This window comes from Sphaerodactylus townsendi, linkage group LG06 (assembly GCF_021028975.2).
Source record: "Sphaerodactylus townsendi isolate TG3544 linkage group LG06, MPM_Stown_v2.3, whole genome shotgun sequence".
In the NCBI taxonomy this organism is placed as follows: domain Eukaryota; kingdom Metazoa; phylum Chordata; class Lepidosauria; order Squamata; family Sphaerodactylidae; genus Sphaerodactylus; species Sphaerodactylus townsendi.
The window spans coordinates 44,722,938-44,735,765 of NC_059430.1; the positions used below are offsets into that span (position 1 = coordinate 44,722,938).

The 12,828-nt window shown below is 44.3% G+C and overlaps 1 protein-coding gene across 3 annotated transcripts in view; it reads left to right on the forward strand.

Annotated features, from left to right (window-relative positions):
• The window catches only part of LOC125435840 (sodium-coupled monocarboxylate transporter 1-like), a 44,522-nt gene that overhangs the window by 21,817 nt on the left and 9,877 nt on the right, over nt 1-12,828 (forward strand). For all 3 annotated transcript variants that reach the window (XM_048502259.1, XM_048502261.1, XM_048502260.1), the window contains exons 9-12: nt 393-505; nt 3,215-3,282; nt 5,923-6,009; nt 11,536-11,720. In XM_048502259.1, coding sequence (XP_048358216.1) covers nt 393-505; nt 3,215-3,282; nt 5,923-6,009; nt 11,536-11,720 — 453 coding nt within the window. The remainder of the gene's footprint in view (nt 1-392; nt 506-3,214; nt 3,283-5,922; nt 6,010-11,535; nt 11,721-12,828) is intronic.

Here is a 12,828-nt window from a genome sequence, read left to right on the forward strand (position 1 = left end):
CCCCCCCCCAAAAAAACAGCTTCAAATGGTGGACCCCCAGGAACAACATGAAAGGACAATTGGAGGACCTCTACAGGACCTCTAGAGATTAGGAGAATTCCTTGTAGATTAAAAGCTCTGTGGATGCCTGTGGACTGTATAGAGAACAGGCAACAAAAAGCCAGCAGCAACATCTCTATGAATGAGCCTTTTGCATGATGATTCTGAATCATATGAAATGTTGTATCAGGAAGAGCTTGTTCTCAGTGCTGGTTCTCAGCTCAGTTATGGATACTGGGAACCCTGTTCAAGTCTTTGCTTTCTTCCTAGGCATTGTATCTTTTTCTAATTGTGCTTTTCTTGCAATCACTGCTTGTATGAAATGCAGAACATGTTTGTTTTGTGTCCCTTAGTACAGTGTCTTCCAGTATCAATGCATTAGCTGCCGTAACTGTGGAGGACCTTGTCAAACCTTATTTTGGAACACTGACTGAAGCCCAGTTGGCATGGATTTCCATGGGAATGAGTACGTTTGCACAAGTTTTTAACCTGTGATACACTTAGAATGTGATCTTAATTTCTTCTCACCAGTCTTAGTGGAGTTATAATAGAAGAGGGCTTCAGTGAAGTTAGAATACGCTTTACAGTTTTAGATGTAATGAAACAGCTTCTAAAACTTCTTTGCAGTCTTAACAAACAACAGTTGATACTCTCTAGCCCCACTCCGCACTGGCCACTACAGCAGCTTCCCACCGGCATATATGATGCCGGTGGAGCCCCAGGACTGTTCGCACGCTGAGGTGTGAGCGGCTCCAGAGCAGCTGTTTGCACGGGGGTTGAAGGGCATGTCTCCCTGTCCCTGCAGAGCTCCGCAGGGAGAGAAGGTAAGTGTGGGGAAAAATTGAGGCACTGCTTTTCGGCACCTCCAACCCAGTGCCGTTTGCATGGTGCCGGCAGGGAAATGCTGTTTCCCAAAAGCTTTGCTCATTTTGAATGAGGCAGGAAAACAGCATTTTCGCCCTGTTTGGGGGGGCGGGGAGGAGCACAGCACTGCCTTGTTGTGGAGGCGGCAGCTATGTGAACAGCACCCCAGGGATGGCGTTTTTACTGCCCCTGGGGTGCTGTTTTTTGGCCTGTGCGGAACGGGCCTCTGAGAGAACCACCTGGCCATTTTTGTGTTCTGAATTTGTTGCTGGGACATCTTGCATACAAATCAGAAGCAATGCTTTTATTTAGTTCATATAGTTTAACTTTCAGCTATACCAAAGTTCCAGGTCTCTAATTCTGTTCAGTTACATGTGAAACTCCTCACCATAAGCAGGAATAAATTGCTGAGCCAAGGGAAAGGCCAGAAGAAAAAGAAGGCTATAATAGAACAAGATGATGACTTAGACTTAAATGAGCAGCTTCTCCAGCTCCTGTTGGAACCAAGGTGCATGTGATGTGCTGTATTTGGCACTGCTCTTGAAACCTCAAAATATGGTGGTAAGATTATTGTTGAGGGCTGAATGTAGGGATTGTATCACTTTTGTGCTGAAACTTTGATTCGTGATCAGTAACAGACAGGTGGAAAGTTCAAAGTTCTGGTTCATCCTTAAATACCTAAACAGGAGTCAGGGTACCGGAAGGACTGTGTGATCATTATCGCAAACTTTGCTAAGAGTGCTATCACCCAAGCTGGTGAGGCAAGTGGCAGCTGGGAACAGGGTTTTCTTGGCTCCCCTGTTCCGCAAGCTTTTTCTAAGCTAATTCAATATTTTGCTGCTGTTCAAGCTCAGCATGTAAAATCTTCATTTCAGCCGCTCTTTACTGTCATTGCTGTGGTCTCCACAAAACATACTTGACTGAAATGCTATTTATGAAACTTCTGTTCTTTCCCCCCTACATCCTGAGTGCTACAACACCCCAAGCATGTAAGGCCTTGGGAAATGTACTTGGGAGCTCTGGAAATTGCATGCCCCAGAGTTCTTTGTGCCTAGGATTCTGTCATGTGCATATTCAAGGATTTGTGATATTTTGGAAGCTCATGTTGCATTGGTCAAGGCACCAGAAGAGGAATGGATGCTTTGCTAAGAGACTTCTGGATGGTGCCACCACTTATACTTTTCAGGAAGAGATGGAAATATTAAGGCAGGCTTAGGGAGTCTTTGGAGAAGGCTACAGGGAAAGGCACTCGCACCCTCTTGTACTTAGTTTTTGGAAAATAACTTGTATTAATTGAGCCAATTCCAAATGGAGTGTGTCAAAGACTTGACCCATCCTTTGGGGTGGTAGCAACACTGAGTTGTGGACTCTGAACCAGAAGCTCAGATTGTCAATATGTTTGTAAAATATTTATTAAAGTATTAAAATACAAGTTTAAAACAACAGTGAAATGCATATCAAGGTGTGATACAGTTACACAAAATAACAAAAGGATAGAGTCTACAGACCATAAAGAAATATTTGCAAACAAAAGGTACTGATGTCTTTAGTACATGTGCAAAGTTCCAGAAGCATTTCAGGCAGATTGGAAGGCAAGAAACGAGATAATTGCTAACTCTGAATGAACCAATTTATAATTTAGGCTGGCCATGACAGTGATCACTGATTGACCAACCTGCGCTCACTCTGACCAGAACTTTCTAGGCTGTGAGCAGACTTACCTCTCCCCTATGAAAGGAAACCTCCTCAAACATTCTCCAAAGTAACTAGTCTCAACCACTTCCAATTAATGAGAACGACCCCATCCTTCTAACAAGCATAGTGACCTTGAGGAGATAAATGCTCACCCCCAGTTAGTAACACCTGCAGTTTGAACTTTCTTAACTCATGAGAAAGGCCAAAATTTTTACTAGGACTTAACATTCAACATCGATTCTCTCTTGACAAAGTGGACCAAAGTTTGTGTATCACAACTTTCCAGGGGCTGGATAAAAATGGAGAAAAGGCTGATTTGATTCATGTCCCTGAGATGTCCCACCTCAGTCATAAATGAGTGTAACTAAAATATACAGCAATTTATTTTTTTCTTTGAAACACAAAAACTTGGTTGTAAAAGGCAATTATTTATGTTCTGAATTTTAATTCCGCAATAACCTAACATCTAGCATTGCCGTTTTTATAATTTTCAAGAAGAAAGAACATGGCATTTAGTTTGTCATTCCTAAATTCAAACTCTAACGTATATTTTTGTTGATTTTTGTACAAAAGTTATCATCTTAAATTGACTTCTTTATTTACATAATTCACTTAGATATTCTGTTTGGTGGAGTATGCCTAGGGATGGCTGGACTAGCATCTCTTATGGGTGGCCTGTTGCAGGTATGTGTTTGATATTAAATGGCCTAGGGAGGTTATTTTGATTATAATAAGGTTCCAAAAGATTTAAAAATGAATGTCAAATGTTTGTTTTGACAAAAATATGGACTAGGAACTTGGATAGTACAGGCCTTGATAATTCCAGTAATTTCATTTGAGCTGTATGCGCTTTAATTATCTTTTCCACATTTTAGAATGTTTTCCAAATGTTTGTGTGTTCTGTTTGTTGGTGTTTAAAATTTGCAACAGTCTTTCTGGTAGGAATACAACAAATATGCTTCTTCTTCTCCTTGTTCTAAATTCCTGAAGCAATTATAGACAAAGCTACTTCATTATGAGCACAGTTTGTGGGTTTCCTCTTTATTTAGCTCTAAGGAGGAACTGCAAGGTGGCTGCAGACAAGAGCATCTATACAGATAAATCTGCAGCCAATGAGGTTGTGTGGCAGAACTAAGCTCCATCTTTAAAATGGTGGAGTTAGGCTCCCTCCTTCTCCTTGGCCTTTTGAACAGCATTTGTCTTTTTCCAGCTGAACAGCAGCACAGTGCAGGTTTTGAATCAGAAAAAATATTTTAATGGAATAATTCAAGGGCAATCTGACCAGATCTATAAAGAAGCAAGATAGTCATGGATTTTGTTGAAGTTTTTCAGAAGTATACACATACTGTCATAACTTACTAATTTAATATATACAAGTTTGAATGATTAGCAAGCTGTATGGAATTTTATTGTACCCATACTCCAGCATGCAGAAAAGGTGCTGGACTATCCTTTCCACTGAAAAATGACAGTAGAATTTATTGTCGAAGGCTTTCACGGCCGGAATCACTTGGGTGCTGTGTGGTTTCCGGGCTGTATGGCCGTGTTCTAGCATCATTCTCTCCTGACGTTTCGCCTGCATCTGTGGCTGGCATCTTCAGAGGATCTGATGTTGGGAAAGCAAGTGGAGTATATATATCTGTTGGAGTGTCCAGGGTGGGTGGAGAAACATTGTCTGTGAAGGCAACCAGGTCAATAGTAAAGGCAACCAGGTCAATATTCTATGTGTTCTGCTATTGCTGATTTTTCTGGCTGAGATCTATCGCATACCATGCAGCTGTGGACAAGTCTACATAGGAACCACCAAACGCAGCGCACAGACACGTATCAAAGAACACGAAAGGCACTGCAGACTATTTCAGCCAGAAAAATCAGCAATAGCAGAACACATGATAAACCAACCTGGACATAGAATATTATTTGAAAAAACGGAAATTCTGGACCACTCTGAAAGCCACTACGTCAGACTACACAGAGAAGCAATTGAAATCCATAAGCACATGGACAATTTTATCAGGAAGGAAGAAACTATGAAAATGAACAGAACTTGGCTGCCAGTGTTGAAAAATACTAGAGTCAAGACAGTGTCTAACCAGCTCCACACAAACACAGGATGACCACAGACAAAAGAAACAAAGGCCAGGATACCTCTATTCAGATGCTCCCACCAGTGACCTTGCTATCTACATTGTTACTCCCATGCTATAGTCTTCATTGTTACTCATACTTCTATTCAGATGCCCTCAACTATTGACCTGGTTGCCTTCACAGACAATGTTTCTCCACCCACCCTGGACACTCCAACAGATATATATACTCCACTTGCTTTCCCAACATCAGATCCTCTGAAGATGCCAGCCACAGATGCAGGTGAAACGTCAGGAGAGAATGCTGCTAGAACACGGCCATACAGCTCGGAAACCACACAGCACCCAAGACAGTAGAATTGTATATTAATCCACCATTTCCTGGACCTTCTATGTTCTAAACTGCTTCACTTGGCTCCTAGTGCCTACCTAGTTCTGTCCCTGACTGAAAAGGAAACCCCGTTTTGCCAGAGGATGGGAAGGGAGGGTGGTCAGGGACGTCTCTAGTAAAGCCCTTGATCCAGAGTAGTAGCAGTCAGTTAAGGCCCTTGCCTGCTCCAGACCTGAAGAGAGCAGGAGTAGGATTGCCAACCTCCAGATGGGGTCTGGAGATCTCTTTGAATTACAGCGGATCCCCAGATGACATAGATCCATTGCCCTAGAGAATATGGTTGCTTTTGAAGGGTGGACTCTAAATTATTATATTCTGTTGTGGTCCCTCCCCATTCCCTGTCATTCCCAAGCTTCATCCTTGAATCTGTAGGAATCCCCCAAAGCAGGAGTTGGCAACCTCAGGCATGAGGAAAGGGGCCTGAGTGTGGGGAAGGAATAATGCTTGCAAGGGATTGCCTATCTTTGGATAATTCTGCTGGGCTACTCCTGTTTCTAGAACAAAAGCTTACACCTAAGATGTGGGATCTAATTAGAATTAGGGTACTGTTAAGATGTCCCCCTTTATAGAGGCTTCTGTTGGTTCAGCAGTCATTCACTGACCAGGTTTCAGTATTATTTGATTTAAAGTGTGTGCATTGTATATATATGCTAATTATTTGGAAGCTAAAATATTGGCCCAAACTGCATGGGAACTCCTCTGGCTGGAAAGTGGAAAATGACAACAATGTTTCCAAGCTAATTCAAGGAGCTCCCTCTCCAAGATTTATCCTGATCACACAACGTTTGGGGTAAGTCCATTGTTCCTTTTTGTTTCTCAGGGATTACTTTTTTTTCCTTTTCTCAGGCTGCACTCAGCATTTTTGGAATAGTAGGTGGACCTCTCTTCGGAATATTTTCTTTGGGTATTCTTTTTCCTTTCGGGAATGCTAAAGTAAGTACTCATTTTGTAGCCTATTGTTGTGGAATAGAATGATTGTAGAAGGGTGTTTCCATGTAGTCTTTGTTAGGTGGTGTACCATGTGAACAAGCTTGCTTTCAAACTGGACTGGAATAGATATGACATGAAATAGTCCAGTGTAGAAATGAAACCTCTCTTTGTTACCCAAAGTGGTGGGAAGTCTCTCCTTTTTAGTGTGGGGAAATTACCTGGAACAGACTCTTGGCATTGCAAAAGGCCAGGCAACACGGGGTCTTGACTGCCCATTTATACGAGAATAAGATTTTTGTACAGGGTGGAACAACTGAAGAGACCTCCCACCCAAGGTTATTTATTTAATTATACGCACACAGAGAGAAAATAGCTGACCAGCAGCAAAGGTCAGAATAAATAAAATGTCAGGTTTGGGTTTTTTTTAACCCAAATATTATTTATTTATTTATTTATTTTTTCAATTTATATACCGCCCGATCCCCGGGGGGCTCCGGGCGGTGAACAACAGGAGCAATCATACAAATATAAATACATAGGCTCCATCCCATAAAATAGCTTAAAACTCATAAAAACAGCGAGTAACCATAATACATAATAAATAAATAGAAGGCGTCTGGCCCCAATTTAAAAACCTCCCTCCCTGAGGGGGGGCCAGTGGGGCTCCCCATATGAGGGGGCTCCTCATATGAGGGGACCCTGATGTAACTGCCCCAGGCACAGAGCAGTGAGGGGGCACCATATTAGCAGCTGGACACTCCAAAGGCCCGGTGGAACAACACGGTCTTACAGGCCCTGCGGAACTCACCCAGGTCCCGCAGGGCCCGGACAGCTGGAGGAAGGGTGTTCCACCAGGCCGGGGCCAGTGCCGTAAAGGCCCTGGCCCGCGTGGAGGCCAGCCGCATCATAGAGGGACCGGGGACCACCAGCAGATTGGCCTCTGCAGAACGCAGAGGCCGAATTGGGACATATGGGGTGATGCGGTCCCGAAGGTACGAGGGCCCCAGGCCGCGCAAAGCCTTAAAGGTCAGAACCCACACCTTGAAGATGATTCGGAATTCAACCGGAAGCCAATGCAGCTGCCGCAACACAGGCTGGATGTGTTCTCTGAAGGCGCCTCCTGTGAGCAGGCGTGCTGCCGCATGTTGGACCAGTTTTAACTTCCGAATCAAACGCAAGGGAAGGCCGGCGTACAGCGAGTTACAATAGTCCAGCCTGGAGGTGACCGTTGCATGGATCACAGTGGCCAGATCCGCCTGGGAGAGGAAGGGAGCCAACCGCCGGGCCTGACAAATGGAAAAATGCAGTCCGGGTTATATGGGCCACCTGGGTCTCCATTGAAAGAGACGAATCCAGGTGGACCCCCAGACTGCGAACGGAGGAGGTTGGCGCCAATGAGACCCCCTCCCACACCGGCGGCTGGAAATCTCCAACCTCACCCCTGCGGCCTAGCCAGAGGATCTCCGTCTTCGATGGATTCAGTTGCAGCCTGCTCTGCTGCAACCAACCAGCTACCGCCTCCAAACAATGCTGGAGAGCCGCCGAGTGGCAACTGCCCCCCTCCATCAACAGAATGAGCTGAGTGTCATCAGCATATTGATGACAGATCAGCCCAAAGCTCCGCACCAGCTGAGCAAGTGGTCGCATATAGATGTTAAATAATAGCGGGGATAGCAGCGCTCCCTGAGGTACTCCGCACTGAAGCGGGCACTTCCTGGAGGCTTCATCCCCGCACCACACTTGCTGACTCTGGTCCCGGAGGAACGAGGCAATCCACTGAAGGACAGTGCCCCGAACCCCGGAAGCGGCCAGACGGTGGGTCAAAAGGTCATGGTCGACCATATCAAACGCTGCGGTAAGATCTAACAAAACCAGCAGCGCCGATCCGCCTCGGTCAAGCTGGATACGGAGCGTATCTGTGATGGCGACAAGAGCGGTCTCCGTCCCATGCCCAGCACGGAAGCCGGACTGGAAGGGATCGAAGGCTGATGCGTCATCCAGGAAACCCTGAAGCTGCTCCAACACCACTCTCTCAATTACCTTCCCCAGAAACGAAATATTCGAGACGGGGCGGTAATTGGCCAGATCACCTGGATCTAACGATGGTCTTTTTAAGAGTGGGCGGACCACTGCCTCCTTCAACCCATCCGGAAAGACCCCTTGCTCAAGGGAGCCATTGATGATATTCAACAGATGGGGTCGTAGCTCCGCCCGGCAAGCTTTTATAAGCCAGGAGGGGCACGGATCCAGTAATAGCTGAATTCAGTAATCGCTGAATTAAGTTAATATTGGCTTTATTTGTCTTTACTGAAAATTTCTAGGTTAAAAGAACCTGAAATTTATTTATAATTGTTATCAGTGATGATGCCTAATCTGAACCAGTTTAGGAAACTGAGGTGATCTCCCTACTCTCTATCTCTGTTTTACCTTAGATCAGTGGTTCCCAGTCTTTTTTTTTACTTGTGTACCCCTTGACAACCCATTTCCCTAAAAGTGTACCCCCATATTAGTAAACCCATTACAGATTTTTTTCGCTTACCTCCAAATGCTCTGGCGCATACCCCTGAGGGTATGTGTACCCCAAGTTGGGAACCTCTGCCTTAAATAATCATGGAAGGAGCTTTTTAAAGTTTGACAAATAAATAGGATAGGAGGGAATATTAGTAGTAAGGAAAGAAGCATTATATACAAGTATGAAGTTGTTTTCAAAGTTCAGCAAAGATGGTGTTTAGCTGATTGTTAAGATTTCAGTTGATCACAGAGTTCTTCATGCTTTAAAATATGATAGACTTCCACAGTGTTTCACATATTTAACTAAGGATGGAGCCCAGAGATTCACATGGTAATTCTTGTGCCTGTAAACTATATAAAAAGGAGTATTCTCCCAACACTTTCCTTTCAGACTTCCCAACTTTGGGATCATTTCACAGCATTCCTTCTTAGGGACTAGGAATCAGTGGTGTATCGACAGAAAATGGAGCCCGGGGCAAGAACTGAATTTTCTGCCCCGCTCCCCCCCCCATGGGCAGCCCAACACTGCCTGCCCCAGTCCCAGCAATCCACCAGGTCACCCCTCCAGCTGCTGCTCAGGAGGAAGCTGGAGGGGTGCTGAGGAAGCTGGCGATCCCCTTTCCAGCCCCGGCAAGGGAGCCGCATGTCCCCCTGTGCCCCCAAGGTCCCCACCCCACCCCAAGGAGCGGAACCCATCAGCGCAGCAGGAGCCCCCAGGAGGCCACCACTCTTTGGCGCTTCCCTCCTCCCCTCCCCCCTGGGGGCGGCAGGCAGGCAGGCCACGAAGACCATAGAAGGGGGTGGGCAGAGGGCTCTCCTGGGAGTGCCAGCGGCTGTCTGGCAGGGGAGGTGCCTCTTCTTCCTCCTCCTCTACCTGCCAGGAAGGGCTTGCATGGCACATCTCTGGAGTGCCATGTAGGTGGTCTGAGAAGGCCCATAGCCTCCGACGTGCAGCAGACTCTAGAAGGAGGAGGGATGTGGAGGCGATTTTCCGCCCCTACATGACTAAATGCCCTCTGCCCTGGGACATCTGCCCCTATATGTCCCCGTGGGCAGTATCCCCCTGCTAGTGAAACAAATTCTTCTCCCACATGTAGTATAAATTCCCCTTTTGACTAGAGAATGCTCCCTCTTGGACACAAACTCTTTCTAAGTCAGGTTCTTCACTTATGCCCACTCTGTCCAGAAGATGAACTAGCTCTGCTCATAGAACCTGGGCTAGGAATTCTTCTCTCCATAGAAGTAAATCCCCCTCCTTGGCTAGAGTACAGACATTTTTCTCCCAATACTGTCTTCCCACCAACAACATAGATCTTTCACAAACACTAAACATGCCTGTTCTCTCTGGAACTCAGAGTTGAACTCCTTTTTCTAATCCTGTCAGAAGCTCTAACTCCTACTTAATTCCACCAGTCCCAGCCTGTCTCTCACACAACTCAGGCTCTGTGAGGGATTAATACTTTGCATTCAGACTTTTCTGCCTCTGTCCACTTTTTCAATCCATCACACTGTGACACGCAACTCAGCCAGAAAAACACATTCACTTCCATCACAGTTGTGTGATCTACCAGTCTGTGGATGTAATCTCTTCAGAATTGTCTTGTTCGACACTTTTGTCCTATGTGGGATTTGACCTATGTTGGATTCTCAGTACATGTTTCTGCAAGTGCTTAAAGTCATCTGTTCTTTGCATTGTTGGCCATGTCACAACCTATGCTGGAGTCTTCCCTTCTGGCTCCCTTCATAACAAACCGTTCTGATTCCTTCTACTGAGGTTGGCTATTCAATCAGCCAGTTATGATTAGATCAAGAACAGAGGATCCATATCAACCATCTGGAAGATCTGGCATTTCATAAGATAATATGTACATTACTTCCTAAGCTTCAGAATGTTACAGGTGATCATGGACAACTCAACTGGCATTTGCTACATAAATGAACAGAGTGGCATAGCCTAGCCGGCTGCCTGTGAGAGAGATCTATAACATTGTGCAAATTACTATCCACATTATGGGAGGACAAAACCTAGGTGGTTGGTATCGTGGCTCATGAACGGGAACTCAATTCTTCGATCCTTTTTGCACACCACAACTAAAATGTTTTCAGACAGGAAATAAAAGGTTTCCTCCGTGGTTTTTTGCCCAAAATGTTTAATTTTCTGCCTGAAAATCTTCCCTAGAGATTCTTTTTTGAAAACATTTTTACTTGCCGTGTGATTTCTTTTAAACCTTTCCCATGCCTCGCTGCAGTCCCCAGACTTCCTTGTCAGTGCCATTTTCTGAGCTTGTTCTGGTTGTTTGGACTGTATTCCATTTGGGTTTTTAAATTTTTATTTTGAGGGGTTGACCTGTGGAGAATTGCAGCATGAGGCTTTGAAGCTTCATAGCTACAAATCTAAGAAGTTTTTTTAAAAAAACTGAACTACAAAATGGCTGCCAGGAATCATTTTCATAAGATAATATGTACATTACTTCCTAGGCTTCAGGAAGGGCAGACAAACAGGGGCTTTTGAAAATGTTTTCAGGGGTTGTGTGGAAAGGGCCAGTCTCTCTCCACAGAACGTTTGGGCTATGGAACCATCCAAAAATCAATCTTTTTGTTACATTGCTGCATCAACCCCCAGCAAATGTTGCCAGTTCTATTTCAGATCACGAAAGGGCCTTTCTCCCTGGGAGATGTACTCCTTCTTCAGATCATGATGGCTGTTACGTGCATTGTTTTTAGTCCTTATCACCAGAGTTTTGGGGAAGATAGAGAGGTATAGCCCAGAGTGGATCCTGATCACACATTTCTGGCCATATCAGCTGTGGTTCACCAAGCTTTTCCAGCTGTCCAACAATAATTATATCAGCAGCAGAGCAGAATACTCCATACAGACAACATGCATTTGGCAGCATGGAGGAGCCAGCCAAGCAGTCTATATTAGTGTGTGAGTGGAAGCCATTTATCATTTTAGTTTATGAAAGACATTTCTTGCTATTTTTATGGTTATACTCTGCATAACTTTTTATTTTTCAGGGTGCATTTTCAGGTCTTATTAGTGGCTTTATTGTAGGCATGTGGGTTGGAACTGGTTCCCACTTTCACCGCCCACCTCCTCACAGAACTTTGCCGTTACCCCTTTCAACTGCAGGGTGTGAAAAATTCAATTTGACGACAGCTGCACCATTCACTACTCTTTCAACAGGTCCAACTCCTACAAGGTATAAGCAATCAATGAATTGTGTGTGGGGATCCCTCTAACACCTAGCAGCATTTTATTTACCTTGAGCAATGTGGAGTTGCCTATCAAGAATTCATAAAGTACATTTATCAAAGGTTTTTGAGTTGAAATAGCAAGTGAGTAGAAGGCAATTGTTTCTGATGGTCTGTCACCAAAAAAGGTATCATGTGGTTGTTTAACCTGTTGCATTTCAATATTACTGTTTTACTGAATTTACACTTTGAGGGGGTTTGAGGAATCTGACATCACCACACAGCCAGTATAGAAATCCTGTAGATTACATAATTGGAAGCAGGAGATGTAAAAGCTCTATTCTTTCTGCTAAAACAAGACAAAGAACTGAATGTGGTGCAGACCTTGAATTGTTGATATCGAAAATTAAGCTAAAGCCGAAGAAAATTGCCAGAACTTTTATAGTGCCAAGATACAGTCTAACCAATATTCTTGAAGAGTTTAAAGACCATATAAAGAACAAGTTTGCGTTACTAAGTTCAAGTGAATATGAACCAGAAAAACTGGGTTGAAACTAGATACCGTTTATACTCGAGTATAAGTTGACCCGAATATACGTTGAGGCACTTAATTTTACCACAAAAAACTGGGGAGCTTATTGACTCGAGTATAAGTCTAGGGTGGGAAATGCAGCAGCTACTGGTAAATTTCAAAAATAAAATAGATACCAATAAAATTCATGAAAGCATCACACTGGTTGTAAAAAAAGTTGACTAAAAGCAATCTTCATGATCAGAGGACGAACAAGATGAAGGCAAGAAGGGAGACTGCCTGGCTGCTTCATGACAAAGACTGTGAGTACCCACAAAGCCTCCCTCAAAAATGGCTCACTAGAATTTTAAAAATGTCATTAAGCAAGGCAGTTTTTAAAGGAAGCAGATACTGTTTGCTAGCACCACCTTGTGAACAGTGTACGCTTTTGTCCTATCATGTTCAGGGACATATTTTATTCAAAGGTAAGATTTAGCCATTAGGAAGATCTACGGTGTCTCTTTGTCTCCTACCACACTTGCTAAATAGCACAGAGGGTATTTCTGTCCTTAGAACTGTAAGACCCTCTCTTTTCAGCTTTAATT